Below are 20,919 nucleotides of genomic sequence, written 5' to 3' on the forward strand. Positions count from 1 at the left end.
CTGGGGAATCACAACCTGGGACCGGGTGCCCTGGGCCGGGTGTCCCGCGACGGGTACTGCCAGCTTCCGGGCAGCTTTGGGTCCTACTTATCTCTTCTACCCGAGGCCATCTTCCTAGTTTCCATAGCCACCAGGGCCGTGCCCTTATTCTCAACCATCACCGCAGGCCTCAAATGAGTCTCTGCACAGAGCTCTGATTAAATGGGTCTCGGGTCCCCAGTGGACGCTCCTTCCTCGCAGATGCTCCGATAACCACCGCGAGAGGGGTGCCTGCGGGGCGCGTCGCCCGGCCTGGGGAGGGAAGGAGGCGGCCTCTCGTTCCGGAGGTGAGCGGGGTACCTGCTCCTTCTGGCCGCTCGACCCCCCACCCAGCAGCGCTCCCACCCAACGCCAGCCTCTTGGCTCGGGGTCCTCCCCGGCCCTCTCTCACCCTGTGCCGGCTCCAGCCCCGCCCCCCCGCCCCCCCCCGCAGGCCCCGCCCAAGGCCCCTCGCGCTCCGCCCCCTCCCCGCCGGCTCCCGGCGCTGCCGGAGCTCCGAGCCCGGGCCTGGGGACTCGGGATCCCGCCGCCGGGGCCGCAGCATGGGGCGCTTCGGCGGGGCCCTGCGGTGCATCAAGTACCTGCTGCTCGGCTTCAACCTGCTCTTCTGGGTGAGACCCGGAGCGGAAAGGGCCGGGCAGGGGAGGGGGCTGGGCGGGGACGCAGGGCAGGGGTCTCCGGGGAGCTGACCGCTGCGGCTTCCGAGCCGGGCTCCCGAAGGCAGGGTGTTCAAAAAGACGGAGGGAAGAAAAAGGCAGACAAAGCGGGCGGGGTGGGGAGGGGGGGAGGGAGGGAAAGATGGAGGGGGAGAGAACCGACAGAGAGAGAGATTGAGCAATGAGAAATGGTGAAAAGGGGGGAGACCCCGTGCGGCTCTTCCCTTTGAGGAACCTCTCTGCCTCGGTTTTCATCTGGAGTCTGGTAACACCAGGTGCGGGGCCACCAGCTTCTCTGCGCACACACCCCCTTCTCGCTCTGTCTTTCCGCTGGAGCAGGGGCCCGCCAGGGCGCCGGGACTGCCAGAGGTGGTGCCCCATCCGGAGTGTGCGGAGACATCACCTGGCTGTGGCGGGCTTGTGTAGGAAATTGGGGGTAGCAGTGGAAGTGGTATTGGTGGGGGTTCAGCCTTTTTCTGGGCATTAGGGGAGGGTACCGCTGGATGGAAGGAGGCGGTGGTGCTCTTCTGTGAGGGAATGGGCGGAAGGGAGGGGCTTCCAAGGGGCAGCAGCACCTCCCCACAAACCCCAGCTCAAAGCCTTTGCTAAATCCTACTGCTCCCAGAGATGATCTCATTCAACTTTGCGTTGAATGAACAACATTCCCAGGATTAGTGGTTCACCGGCTGATAGGGCCATGACCCTTGTCTCCTGTATTACTGGGACAAGATTAGGGCTAGACCATCCCTAGATTCCTGGATATTCTGCCTCAGGCCCTGAAGGACTGGGAGACAAGGTCTGAAAATTGTCTTGTCTGCACATTTCCTCTTGGGCTTCCTCAAGGGAATGTCAGTCACTATAACTGCTCAGACAGACCCTGAAGGAAAATACAGATCTTGCATTGGGTGAAGAAGTTCTTAGAGCTGGGAGGGAGCAGCAAGGGGGCTGGGTGCTTGAAAATAACTAGGATAGAGGAGGTTGCTGTTTGTCTTATCTGCTCTGGGGAGTTTGTTTTCCCGTGACTCCAACTAATTAATTATTGAAGGATGGTCTCTGCTTGTGTCTGCCAACCCATTAGTCCAGATGCCTGGGTGACTCCAGCAATTCCAAGCTCTCAGAGGTCAAGTTGCCATCCTCAGCATCCTGCAGCAGGGTAAGGTGTGAAGGAGGTACCCCATAGACAGCCCTGAATTTTAAAAATACACATGGCTTTTGTACGCTTGGGCATTTACATCCAGCATACTATCGGGAAGGGCATTTCTAAAGGCCCTTTATGTTGTGCTTTTGAATAGTCTGGCTTAATTTCAAAAGCTGTTAATTATAAATGTCATGCTTTAGTGACACTCTTCACTCTCACTGCTTACAAATTCAAAAGAGGTTTTATCGAAGTCTGAGAAGGAATTCTTAGGCTGGGTACAGTGCTTATTTAGTGCCTGATGCTGTGCCAGCCTTTCCAAGATAATAGGCAACATTTATTGAGCATTTTCAGTGTGTCAGGGACAGTGCTATGCACACTGCATTCATCATTAACTTAATCCTCACAACAATCCTGAGGTGCATACTGTTATTATCCCCATTCTTACAAATAAGGAAAAACTGAGGCTCAAATAGGTCCACTTGCCCAAGGTCACACAGCTAATGAGTGGCAGAGGTGGGACTCAGACTCAGCCTTCATGCTCCTAAGCACTGTGGTACATGTAGTTAACCAGTGGTTCTCAAAGTGTGAGTCCTGGGCCAGTAGCATCAGCACCTCCTGGGAACTTGCCAGAGACGCACATTCTCAGCCCCATCACAGGCCTGCTGAATCAGAAATTCTGGAGGAGGGACCCAGCAATCTATTTAAACAAGTCCAGGAAATGCTTATGCTTGCTCAAGTTTGAGAACCACTCTGTTAAAGAATCAATGCACAAGAACTGTAAAAATAACTTATATATGTAAATATAAATAAATATACATAATTTATATTGACAAAAGTATATATATATATAATTTATAAATTAAAAATACTGTTCCCTAAGCTGCTAATCTAGTTGAGGAAATGACCAATGAATATAGAACAACAACAAACAAACAACAACAGCATATAATCAAGTGACAAATTTCACACCTCTGACTCTAAACACAGGAAGGAAGGGAAGTAGGAACAAAGCAATGTTAGAGTGCCTATCATGTATTAGCCGCTGGGGTTAGGCATGACCTTTTATATATCCGACCTAATTAAGGAGTTCCCAGCAATAGTGAGGAGTTGGGACAGTTGTCCCGAAGAAGGGGACGTTTAAGCTGAAGATTGAAGGACTGGTAGGATGGAGGTGGACAAGGGTGAGGGGGGTGACACACCACCCACGGGCAGAGGAACAGAGCAAGGGTGAGTGTGACCACCAGCTGACAAAAGGATCAGGCTCAAGTGCAGAGACTGCAAGCAGAGTGTGCTTGAGCAAATTATCTTTACTTCTAGCCCTGTTTTCTCAGCTGAACAATTGAGGTAAAAGAGTTGCTGAGAGGATTCAAAGGAAATATGTAAAGTATCTGACTTCACCTTCCTGTGAGCCCAGTATGTAGTAAGTGCTCAAATTTTTTAAATTATTACTTTTATTATTAAGTGCCTGGCACATAGAAAGCATTTAATAAAAGTTAGTGCTCTTTCCCCAGAGTCCCTTAGTATCGGGGAATAGTGTATATCTTTGCCAAGTAACTTACAGCTTGTCTTTGCTTTAGGATAACTACACACTGGCTTCTCAGTTTGTACTTATGGATTTTCCCCACTAGGACTTAGAATACTCTGAGAGCAGGAATCTTTTTCTGTCTTGTTCATGGATGTATCTCCAGCGCCTAATAGTACCCAGCTTATAGAAGGCATTCCATAAACATCTGTAGAAAGAATTGATGAATCTACAGGTTAGGGAACTGGATACAAATGGCCTTCCTGATTTGCAAAGGTAATCAATTGTCAACTTTATCTGGAGGACTGAGCCTGTCTCTTCCTGCTCATTCCCTGTCGGTTTGTTCTTTGTACAGATTGGGCCCAGGAGGAGAATATGGGGCCTTCCTCACTCTCAGTTCCATGGGAAATGGGGACCAGGGACCAGCAGCAGTCACAGACAGCTCTCCCATGTCTATAACTGTACAACCAAAGGGAAAGGGGCAACCTGAAACAGGCTCCTAATTATTTAGAGGAAAGCGATTGTTTGGGATAAATTGTCTAGATGTGTACCTTCACTGTAACTGAGGGAACCTGATTCCAGGAAAGCCCCACCCTAGTTTTTGAAGTTGTTTTTTTTCCTGGTTAGAGGGTTTGTGGGAAGTTTGGGGAAGGGGGAGAGGGCAGGGGACAGTTTTCCTGGAAGGACAGGCGTTCGCCATGACTTCAGGCGTTCTATTTACACACTCTTAGATGCTTGCGTGCCTGTCCTTCTGAGGTCTGGGGTCCCCCTGGGTGACAGCACTTCCTTTCCTGTCAGGAACTCACCAGAAGGCAGACGCAGAGGCTGGGTGGGGTATGTTTTGTGATCTGCAAATCGATTCGCAACCTCCTTCTGGCAGCTGGGTGAAGTTTCCCTAGGCTGTGCTCCTGGTTTTATAAACATTCAGCTAGAGCCTGCCAGAGCCAGCAGAGCACTCCCCGGCCCAGGGCTGCTGACTGTGCTCACCATTGAATTTTAACAAAACAAAAGTAAAGCCTGGCCCCAAGCCCCACTAAATTAATTTCTCTTTTCATGGCTGATGTCTAACATGAAACCCCTCCCAATATCTGTCATGTCTAAATTCGGACATTACAATCAGACAGCATGGCATGGTCCCATGCCTTTCACTGCGATCACCTTTTTTTTTTTTCCCCTCCGTTGCATAGTGATATAAATAAAACACCACAATCTACCAAGCCACGTGTGTTGGTTTAAAGAAAAAAAAAAAAAACCTGGGCTCTGTTTATTCCTCGGTTTGTTGTTGTGTACTCGGCGTTTTCCCACCGCTGTGCTGTGTGAGCTGCTCAGGGTCGCCGACCAACAGGAAGCAGGACCGTTCATTGTTGAAAGTCAGACGCCATATATGGCTTGTTTGAAGCTGCTGTCCTTTCCTTCTCACTGTTATTAATGCAGCTCTGGAGTTTCACTTGGTGATGCCTAACAGGTGCTTTTAGGAAAGACCGTGTCTCGTGGGCTTACGAGATGTCTGACTTGTCTACTCCTCTTTCCCAAATTCATTTCAAACTGTAGCTCCAGAGCTACCACCTGTCAGAAAGACTTGTTTAAAAAAATACCTGAAGAAAGTATTCTATGGGTCCACCCAAAAGCTAGACCACCCCAGAAGGCAGATAGGAATTTCCTTGGCCCTGTCGTTGGATAGTCTCCATTTCTGATTTCTGTCAAGGTGGGGAGAGAGCGGCAGCCTCCCCTATTTTGGACAAGAGGGGCCCAGTGGTGCTGGGAGGGGCAGGACTCTATGATAGGAGCCAGCCTGCAGAAGCCAGAGCTATGGTTCCAGGAGTCTGGTAGACCTTGGCCAGGTCTAGGCAGCATGGCAATTCATATCCACGAATTCAAAGCCTGGAAGGTGGATACTGACATCTCACTTCCTGGGTTTATTCCTGGCCATAGTATTTACTAAACAGGGGTGCTTCGTTAGTAAGCTGTTTAACCTCTTTGAGCCTCCATTTTCTCGTCTATATAATGGACATAATCAAGTATCAACATCAGTGTATGACTTTGGTGCAGATAAAAGAGTAAATATATGTAAAGTATTAAGTATGGTACATGAGAGAGTAAATATTCAGTAACATAGATATGTATTACTGGTAGTCATATTTAAACACTAGAAAACAAGTGGGAAAGTGGAATCTAGAATCCAAGAGATTCATAAAGGTAAGGAGAAGTAGGAAACAGGTGTCCTAAGTCCAGCCAACCAAGCAAAGTGGCAAGAGTCTTGTGGCTTATCGAAGGCCTGAAGTCAAAAGGAGAGGTTCTTTCCTCTGCAATTAGTCACTCAGCAAGTACGTGCTCACCACCAGCTATGTGCCCAGCACCCTACCAAATGCTGGGCATTCAGAAATGGTTGAGACGCAGTCCTTGATCTTGAGGCACTCAAAAGACCTTTATTTGGTGCTCCTTTGTGCCTTTGAGTATAGTTTACTGACTCTTTAATGTCTTTGCTCCTCGGGGCGGGGAGTGTGCTGTGCTGGTATCCTTCTTCTTCCATCTCTCAGCACCTAGAATAGCTTCGGCGGTCACTGGCACAGCTCTGGCTAACAGACCCTAGCGCTGGAGCTGTTTGTTTGTTCCCCGCCCTGCTTCTGTGCTACCAAGGGAAGGCCAGGGGGTAGAAATAGGAAAACCTTTGGTGATCAGTGCCTCTCAAACTTGAACATGAATACAAATCACCTGGGAATCTTGTTCAAATATATATTCTGATTTGGTAGGTCTGCATTTCTAAGAAGCCCCCAGATGCTGTTCATGCTGCTGGTCCAGGGAACACACTTTGAGAAGCACCGGTTTAGATGTGGCCTTAAGAGGTCAAAGATCCACTGGTGGCTCTCATTTCTGAATGGGGCAGGGAGCGCCCTTCCTTTAGGCCTGCTCACCTGGCTTCCTTGTGGCAGTTCTCTTAATTCCATTTACCACTTTACCGTTATTCTTCTAAGAATTTTCTTTTACGCTGAGACTTGTTGGTTTCTACAATTACCAGGAGGCCACCTGTCCATTGCCCATTATGTTTCACTGTGTTATTCCAGAATATGTAGTATCTTTGGGTCTCCAATCATGTGTGACAAAAGAGAACATAACTTCCATTCCCCACCTTAACACTGACAGTTAATATCACAACAGGGCTGTTCTCCTAAAGCAAGTGACACTCTACTAACCATCATGTCATGCTTGGAAAGGAATTAAGGAGAAGGAATTGAGAAAGAAGCCCATAAGATGGGGCGACCAGATGGGCTGAGAGCACATGATACAGACGAATAGGGGTGACCTTGGCTTGCTTTTTTCATCCTCTTTGGGTTTAATTAGGGACAAAAATAGCATTCATATGATGCTTTGGTTTAAAATGCTCTTACATACATTATCCCATTTGATCATGAATCACAACAATCCCATGAAGTAATGTAACCCCCGTTTTACAGATGTGAAAGCCGAAAGGCAAGCACAGTATGTCTGGGGTCCAAGAGTTAGGGAGGAGCAAAGCCAAGATTCACACCCTGGTCTTCTGATTTTAAACCCTGTGTTCTTTTCACTCTACACATTTATGAGGGCACATGGAATATAAGGTATAATAAATGCTACTGGCTTAGAAAACGTGAAGTTTATGGCCGGGGAGATTATATCCAGTGTTGGATTGTCTTGATGCATTCCAGAAATGCAGGTGCAAAGAGGTGCATAACGCTCTGGCATGTGGGAGAAAGAAGAGAAAGGCTGAGAACACCCCTGATTGGTTTAAGGCAGAGGAAAAGCAAGATGGGAATTGAGAAAGGGTATGTATCAAGAGACAGTGTTTAAAATTAATTTCAGTAGCAAAAACTTGAAGAAGAATATTAAGCATTATCTAAATGGAAGGTACGTGCTGGCTGCTTCCCCATGCACATTTTGTATATTAGCTTCCTTAATCCTCACAATGACCTTCTGAAATAGCAGCTCTTGTCACCCCTAGTTTATATATAAGGAAACAGAGGTACAGAGAGTTTAAGAGCCTTGTCCGAGGCCTCAGCTGGCCAGTGGCAGAGCTGGGTTCCTGTGCGTGGCCCCAGAAACTGTCCTCTTAACTACTCCAAGTCTACAGACTGACAAGAAGAGAAGATTGAAGCTGTGATGAGCATGTGAATTCCAGACCTGCACTCTCCAATATGGCGGCTGCGCTACTAACCACATGTGGCTTTTCACACTTAATCTATATTAAAAGGAATTTAATATTCACCTTCTAAGTTGCACTAGCCACGTCTCAAGTGCTCAGTGACCATGGGTGGCTAGTGGCTGCAGTATTGGACAGCACAGACAGAGAACATTTATATTTACATCACTGGAGAAAGTTCTTTTGGATAGCTCTAGCCTAAATATAGTTATTCTTTCTCTCATAAGTCATCTTTTCCTGTTTTTCTCTTATTGGGTCTTATAAAAACTAAAACTAAAGAGAGAGGGGGAACATACTTTCTGGAAAGCAGGACCGACATACCTAGTATAGAGGTTTAGAAACTCAAGGGAATCCCAGCTGTCATGGAAAGAGTGTAGTGCTAAAATAAAAATTAGTAGAGGAAGGCAGCCGAGGACTAAATCATTAGAATCGTGGCCATGGTGTTTCCTATCTTGAGTAGGATTAAGTTTTCAGTTTGAATATAACATTAGTGAGTCTACCACCATAATAACAATAAGTGCTGGGCAATCACAGTTCCGAGTGGTTCTAAGTGTGTAAGGTGAACTCATTTAAACTCTTAAGGAGGCACTATTATTACCCCCATGTTGCAGCTGAGGAAGCTGAAGGTTAGTGAGGTTAAGGGACTTGCCTGAGATCACAGGACTACTAAGTGGCAGAGCCTGATTCAAACCCGGGCTGCCTAGAACCCCGTTTTTATCTGCTGCAACTCCTCGACAACACAGCGTATACATGTGGATTGTTTTTGTTACTATCCTGTCCAAGAGCATCATTATTCAGTCTGAATACTCAGAAGAGGTAAAATGTTCTACAAGAGCAGTTGGGGAATGTTCCAAGGTGTGTGCCAAGCCCTGTCCTCCCCATTGTAATGGTGACTGGGAAAGAGTCAGCTTATAAACTGGGGCAAAGGAATTAGGCAGGGACAACAGAGCCCCCCAGTGGGGCAGGGATGGGGCCTGGAAGCTGCTGTCACTCATCCAGGAAGCCCACGTGGTCTCCCTGTGCTCCCTGTACCCGTCTAGTCCCCTGTAAGTGGCCCAGTGCTGCCTGCCTCTCTGACCCCAAATGATTTCTGGTCAAATTGCTGTTAAGAAAAATTCACTCTAGAATACAAGACTTTCAGGATTCCATTCAAGCTAACTTTTGAATAAACAAAGTGTTTTGGCTTGTTCCAATCTAACCTGAGTTTTACCTGAAGCGTTTTTTTCTCGCATTGTGTCTGTAACAACTAAAACCGGGTGAAGATCATTATTATTGATTGATATTCAAAAATCCTGTTTATCTGCTCAAGAGTAGTTCTCTCAAACTACCTTGAAAAATATTAGGCTGTAAAATAAATATTGTTTAATGTTCCATCTTTGCTTATGTAAAAGTGCAATATAGTTGAGATGTCATAGACGTCAGGGTAGCCCTCAAAGTCCTGTTTACTCAGAGGGCAAGCCTGGGATAAGAGCCAGCTGGATGCTGCCAGGAGAAAGTTCAGAGATCACAGAAAAGACCATTATTGTCCTCCTGGAGCTCGTCCCCCCGGTCAGGTAGACAGACACTGGCTTTAAATCACTTTGATAACTTGGTGGATTGGATTTTACTTTAGTTGTATTTGATCTTCATTTGATAAAGCCGTCTGCTCAGTGGAATCATTAGCCAGGAGCCTGTGGCATTTGTTTTTACTGTATGAAGAAAACTATACAGCCATCATCTTTCTCCTAATTCTTACTGATCTCTCCTCTCCTTTTCCCTGTATCTCTTTAGAAAAAGGCATTGTGTACAACCACTGAATAAATACATACACTTTCCACATCTATATTTATCTGCTTTATCATTCAGAGCAAGCTTTTCATCCTGGCTCAGTTCCCTTCCCCTGAGCTTAGTATCCCCCCAGCACATTTGTACTATCCCCCACCCCCACCACCCAGCAATGTCAATTGATCCACACGAGTTAACTCTAACAACCTAAACAAACAGCAGAAGGTATAATTAGGACAAATATGTAGCCCAATTATCTTTCTGGAGATGCATAGAACACTCCTGCTCTATTGTGGTTTGAATTGCAGAACCCATCCATTAGTGCAGAGAATTAAGCATTGATTTTTAAAATATATCCTTACCTGAAGGAAGTCTTTCAGGAATTTCTTAGCATAAGCTTGTTCTTATGAAATTGTTGTGAGGAAAATAATAGGGGAAATCAGAAACACTGGCAACTAACCAGTGCGTTTCCAGACTGACAGCCGCGCATTTCCAACCTAGCAGCCGTCTCATCATATGCTGCCGTAGTCCTGCCTCCCAATTCCACCTCACCGGGTCCTGATGTTGAGGCAAGGACAGCAAGCTTCCTCAGAGGTGGTTTCACCTGGATGTCATATGGCATTTGGCTCTTGGATTTCTTCTGACAAAATCCTTGATTTTGAGGAAGTGCCATCTCAATCCTTACCATGCTTTCACTGCCTAATTGGATGAAAATCTTGGGAGCTGGCTTACCTCTTTGAGAAAATTAGTATCATCATCTAGAGCAAATGTGCTTCCGACTTTTTCCTGCTAAAAGGATGAAACTCCCACTACCCTTATGGTATCATAATGTGATTTGCAATCAGATCAAGAATTGTGAATGTTCATTACCTGATTCCATCTGGGGTGAGAATTGCCACCAAGAGCAAGTATTAGCTTAAAAGCTTTTAATGACATTTCTAGGATTGAAGTGTCATTTCCCTCTGAGTGACGTCATCCCAAAGAATAGAATTGCAAAAGAGTTGGGTATGTATGTACATGGTATTCACCCTGGAGGGGCAGGAATACAGAATTCATTTTGTTTATTTTTTCATTCAAGTGCATTGTGTGTGTGTGTGTGTGTGTGTGTGTGTGTGTGTGTGTGTTGCCATGATTACATTAAGTATTCATATGTCTTGCCTATAAAAGGCATGTATAGATTTATTCCTTGTGTCCATGCCTGATGCATGGCACACATCCCTGCAGGCTTGGAAAACACAGAACTGATACTACCTTCTCTAGTTTTGTTTTGTTTTTCTGTGGGAAAATGTTTTGCTGAGTATATTCAACAGTGTATTCACACAGTGCCATCTGAGGTGTCTGCGCAGTGTTTCCCAGGTGCAGATGAATTTGAAATCAGTACTTTGGGAAGTATTCCCTTGGAGGGCTGTGAAGGAGTTTGTTCACAATTGCTTCTATCAGCCTGTCTTAGGTCAAGTCGCCATAAAAAAAAAAAAAAAACAACTATGGATTGGGTGGCTTAAACAATAGGAATTTATTTCTCACAGTCCTGGAGCCTGGAAAGTCAAGATCAAGGTATCAGCTAATTCAGTTCCTGGTGAAAGCTTTCTTCCTGGCTTGCAGACAGCTGCCTTCTCCCCGTGTCCTACGTGGCAGAAAGCACTCTCTGGTGTCTCTTATGAGGGAATCCCATCTTGGGAGCCCCACCCTCATGACCTCATCTAATCCTAATCACCTCCCAAAGGCCCCACCTTGAAGTGCCATCACATTGAGGGTTAGGGCTTCAACGCATGAATTGTGGCAGGGAGCACAATTCAGTCAACAGCACAGCCTAAACTGTACCTTTGTGAAGGCCCTCCATGCATTCATTTAACAGATGTCTGTTGGGAGGTGGCTGTGCAAGGCAGAGGGGTAGGTGCTTGGGACACAGCAATATAAACCCTGTCCCTTCCCTCACATAGCTCAGGACTTAATTTTTCTTTTTTAATTACAGAAATATTTAAACAGAAGTGGTTATATGAGACATGGAGGAAGACACACACCTGGGCTAGGCTAGGCTTCGCAGAGGAAGTGACGTGAGAGCTGACAGCTGTGAGTGGGTGTGAGCCAGGTGGAGGGGAGCAGAGGAGAACTTTGTAAGCTAAGGAAATATCAAGAGCAGGGTCCCCAAGTGGGAAAAGGAGCTGAAACTGTGTGGCTAGAGCTTCTGAGGATAATTAACTGGGTCTCCTATCTAGGGAAAAGCACATGAGCTGCCTGAGAACATCCCTAAGTGATGCTTTTTACCCAGAAAGGGAGCTTTCTGGTGGGTTTAGTCATCAGACAGCAGAGTAGCATGTATTCGCTCTTTGTGATCAGGGTGGGCTACCTTCTGCTGGAGGCAAGGGGTGGAGGTAGGGGGAGCTGAGAAGAATGAAGGACCCAGGCCTGGGGAGTGATCTTCGCATTTTTGTATCTCAGCACTGCCCTCCCTCCAATTTGGTGCCTTCCTAAGAACCATGTTTGTGATTCATGAAAAAAAAATTTTTTTAAGTAAAAGAATATGTCCTCAAGATAGAACATTTCATCAGCAATCCCAGGAGAGTGGAAATAAATACAGCACAATATAATTGAAATCCAATAACAAGCTTTGCTTCATGTTAAATGACTTGTTTTCTGGCAGATAAACATTAATTAAAGGAAACTTTTTGTTCATCTACTTTGCTTTAAAAGTTTTCCAGTTGGGTCTGTAGTCCTCTTTTCTGCTGCTTTAGTTTTAGAACACATACAGTCTTCTCCATGGACATATGCTTACAATTTGCAACTTTGTCCTGCAGACTCTCTGGAATATGGTTAGCTACTGAAATGACTTGTCCATGAAAATGCATAATGTAATTGTACCAGGTAATCCCCGATCTAATGTCATCGTCTATTCCTTTCATTTCTATCTTCTTTTTCTATTTTACTTCTCTCTTCTTTTTAAATAGTGTACACACTTTTGCCCTCAAAATCCTGTTGCATCACATTCTCTGAGTGCTTAATGCACAATTGGTGCACAGGAGAGAAACGGTGATGCAAAGAATGATGACATCTGGAGCCTTCTCAGGGGCTGGTTCTCTGACCTGCATTGTTAGAGTCCCTCTTGGGCCACAGAGGTGGGATCAGTTTCTCCACTAGCCCCTGAGATCCTTTGGAGAAGGAACTGGATCTTCCTTATCTATGAATCCTTGCCTCCTGGCTTACGACAGATGCTCAGCAAATGTTTATTAAATGATTAGGATCAAAGCCCTACTCATGCTGTTGTATGAAAAAGTCCATCCCTGGAAAAACAGTATTTCTAATGGTAATTGTTCCAAAGGCATGGGGATTGGTACTAGTCGCGGATGCGGAGTAGCCCTCGACAAAGTTCTTCGGTTGGTAGAGTGGATCCATCATGGTCCTCGCCGATCACCGCGTCCAGCCCCTAACATCCCCCCTCTGGCCTTCAACCACTCAGGTCGTTACCTTTGGCTTCTCATCGTGTCTGGCATCAGGCAGCACTCGTGCTGCTCATTGCCCCCATCAGAATGAGGGCTCCCGCCTCCCCTCTCCTCAAGGCCCTGCCATGGACTTTCCACAATGGTAGCAAGCTTAGTACGAGCTGTGAGCCGTGTGCCCTAACTCCTGTTTCAAGCCCCATACTCTGACCTTCCCCAGATTCCTCTCTCTCCCCAGCACGGTGTTCCATGAAAGGCAGCGCAGCCCTTACCCACACTGTTCCCTCTGCCTGGCATTCACTCCTCCCTCCAGTCCCTCCCTGCTCCGACACTTCTAACTCATTCTTCAAGCTGTAAGACAAAATGGAACACCTTCTGCTGCACGCTGGTCATCACGCTTTGCTCTAATCCCCGGGCAGTGAAGCAGGTCCGTGGAGCACACTTCCTGCGTCCTGTGGCATTTATTAGTTTACGGGATTATCTTCCATGTCAGACTTTTCATGTCTTTTTCATCGTTGCTTCCCTAATGCTTAACACAGTACCCAGTCAGGACCATAGTTACCTCCTCCATGAAAGACAGGGAGGAAGGAGAGCAGATGAGGACGGGCAGGGGCACGAGAAGGAAAGCAACTTGAAGGGGCAGCCTCTCCATCCTTATTTGTTCTCATGTTGGCTGCAGTGTTGAGGTGCAACCAGAGGTACAGTGTTGTATCTGAATGCAAAGGAGGGGCTGAGAATGGGGGCATGGGGTGGGGTTGGGGGGTTGGTCTAGTAGGGTTAAAATTTAGCACCAGAGGCTGCTCAGTGAGACTTCTCTTCCCGGGTATGGGACGCACAGAGCAATGGGCCTTACTGACACCAGACTTGCTCACTTTGCCCCTGACTGGACTGGACTTGGTGTGAATTTTTTTTTTTTTTTTTTTTGCGGTACGCGGGCCTCTCACTGTTGTGGCCTCTCCTGCCCCGGAGCACAGGCTCCGGACGCGCAGGCTCAGCGGCCATGGCTCACGGGCCCAGCCGCTCCGCGGCACGTGGGATCTTCCCGGACCGGGGTACGAACCCGTGTCCCCTGCATCGGCGGGCGGACTCTCAACCACTGCACCACCAGGGAAGCCCGGTGTGAATTTTTTTCAAGCAATTTCAGGTGTGCGATAGAGCAACCAAGGTGCAGTGAACACAGAGTATTTCGAGTCTTGAAAGAACAGTGAGTTACAAAGGACCAAAGGGCTTCATTGTCTCTGTTGATGCCACTTTCCAAATCGGGGATGGCTGTCATCAGGCGCAGCCTCGGGCTTGACCTGGCCCCGCCCACAGTTTTCTTGATCCTGCGGCATGCTGGGAGGATTCCCTCCGCAGTGACGACATTCAGCCACACCACAGTTTCCTTGACCCAGGAGGAAAGCCTGCGTTTGGGGTTGGGGGGGGGGGGGTGTGGACGAGCAGGCGCCGAGTTTTTCTCATTTTGCCCCTTGGCTTTAAATTGCAGCCTCTCTTTTAATTTTCCATTATGCATCAAACACATCGGTGCCAAAAATGGACAAATGTATTCCGTCTGGGAGGATGATCCCAGACAGCTATAAATTAGAGCTTGTGGTCAGAGGTGCCAAAAATGTGGCCTCGTGATAGGGTGTCCCTGGGACCAGTCACCTCCTCCACAGTCTGCTCGGTGATTACAGGCCTTGGCCTGACGCCTCCATCAACAGATTTTCGCTTCGTACTTGGAAACTCTTTCCACCGAGTTGCTGCAGAGGCGGCGTAGGCAGGGCTGCCTGTGAGGGTTTGCTGGGCACATCTGTCCCAGGGAGCCCCTAGCACTCCGAGGATGGGGCTTTCCCAAGGGCATCAGAAAACAGCAGTGACCTCACAATGACCTCTTCCCTGCACCAGAAACAGCAATGACCTCAAAGCCGATTTCCTCCCAAACTAAAGCACAGCCCAAGAAAACTCTCCCCATTTTTTTCTGGACTGATCAGTTAAACTACCATATCACACTTTTAAACTTACAAGAGTAATACCTGCTTCACGCACAAACCTTAGAAAGTATCGTGAAAAGAGAAAAGTCACCTGTAATTTTACCTGTCAAAGAAAAGTATCGTTAATGTTTTAACATGACTTCTCGGAATATTTTTCCACGCCTTGCTACCCTTTTAAAAAATGCAAAAACCTTTGAAAGCTGGTTGCACCCAGTTCCTTTAGCTGTTCTTCACATTATCTAATTAGTGCTTTCCTCTAAGTACTGGAAACTTTTAGTTGTTCCACATTAGAGAGTCCAGCTGGTAGACCTCTGCCCCTCCAATTCCTCCTGCAGCAGTCATGCTGCTCTGCTTAAGAAGCTGGCCATGGAGGGAATGGGCCTTGGGAAGATGGAGGGTGAAGAAAGATAAAGTCCTCATATATATTCAGACAGATAGCCCCGGCCCTTTACAAATAGCCCACAGACAGAAGGATCTTGTATAAACAGGGCTCTGGTCTGCCCTGACTTTGACATCATTTTTCCTTATTAAACCTCTACTTCTCTGACTTGTGTGCTTGTCTCCCTTTTGCCAGCATCTGTGTCTACTCTTCCCTGCTGGGGCGGGGGCAGCCTCTAAACTGTTGGTCTGGGGATGGGTTAGGGGAGCCCAACACTAACTGGATGGGTTGGCAGAACCACGGGGCTCTTTCTACATCTCTGCTCACTTGTGGTGCCTTGAGTCCAGAAGGTGCCAGTGGCCATCTGTTGATTGACACAATGAAATTCGAGATGGGTGTTTGTGGAGAGAGAGGAGCCTGCTGGCGGGCCTTTGTGACAGTCCTGGGAAGGAAAGGCTTCCAGCTCAGGTGCGGAGCCTCACAAAAGCCCTCCAAGTGGCGGAGAGGAAGCGGGCCATGACTCTACCAGCCGCCAGCCTGCCCAGCCGCTGCCTGCGCCGGCCACTCAGCCTCTCCCTGAGCCACACAGCACACAGACCAGGCTTTTTCAGAAAATTACTTTTTCCTTTCTTGCTTTCCATGGAAACCCAAAATAGCAACCAAAAAAAAAAAAAAGAAACAAAACAACCCCAGCCAGTTTCCCTCACTGCCTGCAAAACCATCCCCAGGCAGTGCGGCACAGTGACAGTGGCAGCCTGGGGGTTAGGACGGCTTCTAGGCGCCTCTAAAACGGCTTTCTAACTGGGCACTGCACACTCAGGAGGTGTGGGCAGGTTCTGAGGTTGGCGTGTTTTCTTCCCATTTAAAAAAGTGGGTTTCCCCCAGTCTTGGAGTTCATCTTGCTCTCCGTGACCTCTCACTGTGGTGTTGGTGAGGAAATCCCATGTGCCCAGCAGGGGACAATAGGGCAGGAACCAAATACCTTCCCGGGGGACTGTTGTGGGAATACCCTTTCTGAGACGCCTCCTGGGCTGTGCTGTGTATGCCCCATAACCGCGGGGCAGCCTGGCAGAATGGGAGAAACTCCGGGCTTGCAATCAGGAAACCCCAGTTTTAATATCATATCAGGGACCTGGGGTGGGCTGGGGGCTTTGAGCACATCATTCCACTCCTATTATAAGAAAGAGGAGACGGGCTGGTTTCTTAGGGGCCCCCCTCCAACCCTCAGATTCTGGGCCTCAGGCCTCCCAGGTCCTGCACACACTTTCCCCTCCCTTGTAAATGCAGGCTGTTTACCTTTCAGCTGGCAGGGTCGGCAGTCATTGCTTTTGGACTGTGGTTTCGGTTTGGAGGCACCATGAAGGATTTCTCGTCGGAGGACAGTTCCCCAGAGTACTTCTACATGGGTGAGTGACTTCAGCTCTCCTCCGCCTTAGCTGGGGCTGCCCCGGCTTCGAGTGGAGCCTGCACCTGGACTTCTGGGACGGGGGATGGAGGGAGAGAAAGGAGGCACACCTGAGCCCCAGATGCCCACCTGGCCCTGGGGTAGGGATGTGTGGTCCAAGCGGAGAGGAGAGGGCCCTACCACCCCTACCCTGCCCACCCCACACGTGGTTCATCCCTCTGCTTCTAAAACCAAAGAAGACCAGGTGGGACTGAACTGTTGTGTTTCTTTCAGCCACTTCAAGAAAAGAAGCCCAGCGTGTAACCACAATTCATTTCCAAAGAATTGGAAAAGCCCCTTTGGCCCCCTGAGTGAAGTGGGCACACCACAAAGTCAGTTATTCACTCATCCATCTGGGGTGACGGGGGACCCCTGCCCAGTCAGGGTCTGGTTCTGTGTATTTGTGATCTTGTATTTTAAATTGTCTAGGAGAGACACATAATTCAAAATGAAGAGAGACATCTCAAGATGTGGAGGGGTCAATCTCAGTCCCTCCATGACTAGGGACTGCAGAGGGGAGAGAGAAGGGGGAGAGGAGGGGGGTGGAGAGAGGAGGGAGGGGTGGAGGGAGGGCTGCCACGGAGAGAGGCCTCAGTGTGGGAGGGGTAGTAGCCGTCTCCCTCCAACTGTGGGAAAGGGGTGAGGAGTTGGAGGCTGACGTAGCCTCCAATTCTGAGACCATGTGATAAGTAGGGGATGAGAAACTAGTGTGTAACCAAGTGCTGACTTGGTGGTATTTGCAGTTGGTGCATCAGGGGTCATTCTAAACTGGTGAGGCAAGAAGGATTTGAGTTAGGTTTGAAAGACCAACCATAATCGATAGAGAAAAGGAAGAATAGGGACTGCAGAGGTTTGGGGCACACAGTGTGTCTATAGGATAGTGATTAGCAAGGTGAGGCTGGGCAGAGGACTCTTACCAGAATGTAAAGGATATGGGCATGGTAGGAATTAAGATTAGAAAAGTTGGGGAGGGACAGAGGACAAGTATAGAGGGCCTTGAATGTCAGGGCTAGTTAATTTAATAAACAATAGAAGGATAATTTAGGGTTTGGGGGAGGGTACGACCTACACTGCCTTTTAAAGAGATTATTGTGGAATGAGAGGGGAGGACAGAAAAAGACAGTGCTAGATTATTGATATAGTCAGGCCTGAAGAAGTAAGGGCATAACCCATGGTGGTTGCAGTAGGAATTGTGAAGAAAGGGACAGAAAGACAAGAAACTTTATTAAGCATTATTAAATATTATTATTAAACATCGTTAAACTCAGGGACAGAAGGAATCAAAACAAAAAAGATATCAGTGATAGACAGAGTCAAGCCTAGAAGTCACAACTCATGGTTTTCAGATGGAAACCTGAGGTAAGGGACCCTGCTCGGTTAGAGAGAGGGGCGGGTATGTGGAAGGAAAGATGGAAGCCAGTCTGGGGGGCAGCCTCTGTCTGTGTTGCTCCAGAGACAAAGCACTGATAGCAATTTCACAGGTGTAGATTTGGGGCCAACATAAGAAAAGCTTTCTAATGACTTGATAGATCAAAGAAGCTGAGCAGACTTCTACAGGTCTAAGTGATCCCTCTGATACCTTGGTATTTACCCCAAAATCAGAATGGAGCCTTTATCAATACAGGAGATTCCTGCATTAAATAGGAGAACAAACTAGTTCTATACAGACGTTCCTGATCCTATGTCCTAATGTAAACTAAAGCAACATGAACGGCCCAAGATGCAAGAAATGTCATATATTTATGGACATATCGGTCAGGACGCTTTTAATTGCAAATCACAGAAACGACTCAACCTGTCTAGAGCAAAGCAGAAATTTCTTGACTCACGTAACTGAAAAGTCAGGATTAGTTCTCATCACAGGGACACAAGTGATGTGATTGGAATGCAGTCTGTAAGCCACCTCTTAGCTCCGCTTTCCTGTGGCCCCAGTTTGGGGCAGGTTCCCCCTAGACGTGATAAAACGTCCACCCACAGCTCCAGGCGCCATCTCCCAGGTAACCTCAGCAACAGTACACGTTCTTTCATTCCAACTGATCCAACCGAAGTCCTGGGTCGCACTGTCGCTGGCAATGTTGGGTCCAGCGCCCGTTCCCACACCAGTCATCGCGGCCAGCTGCTCGGGACGGGCTCGTTGGCTGAAGCCTGGGCTTCACACCTGCCTTGGCGCTGAGGCGAGTCAGCCCTCTCAGACCACAAGGACTGAGAGTGGAGGAGGTTCTTTGTCTAATAGAAAAGAAAAGGAAGTGAACTCTGGGTGGGGAAAACAACAGCCCTCACAGCGGGGCCTGAATCCTTCCTGCTTGTTCTTGGCACCTGGGGCGCGGCGTGGGTCTGCCCACCCTTGGCTCTCCCTCCCCTCTCTAAGTCACCCTTGAGTAGCTGGTGGTGAGAATGCTCACGGTCAGTGCTTGAAGTCCAGAGAAGTGGATTCTCATAGAGTCTTAGCGCTAGACGGAATAAGGAAACTGAGGACCAGGGGTTGAAGCAGAGGAGGAGGGGTGCTGACAGTCAGCCGTGGTTTTCCAGCCCTTCAGGGTGGGGCTCAGCCCGCACCCCAGGTCTGCCAACGCCCAGGCCTGTGCTGTCTCTCTGGAGCGTGCCAACAAGAAAAAGTCCTTGTGAGGTCAGGGACCTTTTCTCCACTTTAAATACTTCTTATCATATAAATAGAAAGAGCAATATACATGTTTACAGAAATGGATGTTTCTTTCCTCAATAAATAATTTTCCAAATAGGAAAGACACCAGTTCCCTAGCAATAAAACGAGAAGAAAAGTACACCAGGATTGCATTTTATGGACTTGCATAGCAAACAGTGTGAGGTAACAGGACTTTAAAGAAGAAGCAGGCCCAGTTTTTGGAAACTCTCACTTCATGTCACAGGGTACTGTGCACTGCTCTGTGTATTTTCCTTCTCAGAATAGGTTTCAGAGCAATCAGCCCATTACACTCTTATCACCCCATTGTTAAAGAGCCCTGGAGATAGGCTTGGCCCATTGAAGCACTCTTAAAGAAATACCACCTCTCCCTGAGAGGGACCTCAGAAAGGCACGTGGTCTAGCTCCCTGCTTCTGGGCACATGACTGCCGCCTCTAGGGGGATGCTTTCCTCTCTGGGACCCTTGGGTCTTTCTCCTTGGTGATGGAGAGAAGGTCCCTTCTTATAATAAAGATCTGGAGGTGACTTCACAGCCAGAGGCCAGTGTGGAGAGGATCCAGCTGTGAGGGGAGCTGGAAATGAGGCCAGGGAGCCGGGGTAGTCAGACTGACTGCACCTGCTGCCTCTTCTCAAGGACCTCTGAGCTCAGGTCGAGACCTGGAGGCTGACCTGGGCTGTCGTGTCCACTGGTTGCTATCGTGGAGAAAGGAGAGCCTGGCAAAAGTGGAGCTGGCAGCAAGAAAGGCTGGGTGACTTGGTGTTTCCCAGACGCTTTCCACATTAGTCTCCTTCAGTGAACTCTTGGGAGAAGGCCCCAGTGTCTTCCAAGTTCCACCAATGTGCCCCTCTGCTTTCCTGTTACAACTTGTCCCTGGGGCTGCCCCTTAGGGGTACAGGCAGCACAGGGGTCTTCTTTCCAGGAGGCAGAGTAAGGAGCGATCCCCTCGGCCCTCAGAAAGCTGGAGCACATGAAGTCATGTCTGTGAGCAGAGGGCCGAGGGCGTCATCGGGTTTCTCCATGAAGGGGAAGGGGCTGCCCACACAGACAGCAGCCACTCGCTCTCCGGGATCGCAGGCTCTCTGTGGCTGTCCCTCCCTGTGAATCCAGAGCCGCAGAGCCTGGCTTTGATGGCGGCTGGATGTTCTGTGTAAGGAAAGCATTCCAGCGCTGAGTGCTGAGGGGCTGGCTTGACTCTTTAACAACTCTGACTCACTCTGCTAATATTTTTTTACTTCTCAATTTTTAGTTGTACCTGAGATTCCTAGTAATTGCAGAACAGACACGTGCCATAGCTTACATTGTTGAGACAATTTCTCCAAAGCATTTTTACAAGAACTTAATAGATAATTATTGCCATATTACACATAACAAAACTGAGGCGCAGCTGGCAGACCTGGATTTCTAGCTCCCACCAATGTGCTTTGAAGGGAAAACCCAGAAATCATCAATGATAGATCCCTCGGGCACTTTTCTCAAGGAAGAAGGAAAAGAACCCTCCTGCCATTTGTAAATTGCAAAATTCACAGATTTCTAGCTAAGAAAATCACGCTTCTTCTGAGCTCCCTCTGAAAGTGCAGCATAGGAGTGAGGGTGTGCACTTTGGAATAGAACCCCGGGTTCAGTTCCAGTTTCCCCCCTCACTAGTCATGCAATCTTCCATAAATTAGTTCTCCGTGTCTCAGATTCCTAATCTGTGAAATATGAATACCATTTCTACATACCTCATAGGGTTGAT

General features: G+C 47.9%; 1 protein-coding gene across 1 annotated transcript in view; it reads left to right on the forward strand.

Annotated features, from left to right (window-relative positions):
• The first annotated feature begins 518 nt into the window (after nt 1-518).
• Nucleotides 519-20,919, forward strand: part of TSPAN2 (tetraspanin 2) — a 43,148-nt gene continuing 22,747 nt past the window's right edge. Inside the window, exons 1-2 of the mRNA XM_060139256.1 lie at nt 519-650; nt 16,383-16,485. Coding sequence (XP_059995239.1) covers nt 582-650; nt 16,383-16,485 — 172 coding nt within the window. The 5' untranslated portion in view covers nt 519-581. The remainder of the gene's footprint in view (nt 651-16,382; nt 16,486-20,919) is intronic.

The sequence above is a fragment of the Lagenorhynchus albirostris genome, chromosome 2 (assembly GCF_949774975.1).
Source record: "Lagenorhynchus albirostris chromosome 2, mLagAlb1.1, whole genome shotgun sequence".
Taxonomy (NCBI): Eukaryota; Metazoa; Chordata; class Mammalia; order Artiodactyla; family Delphinidae; genus Lagenorhynchus; species Lagenorhynchus albirostris.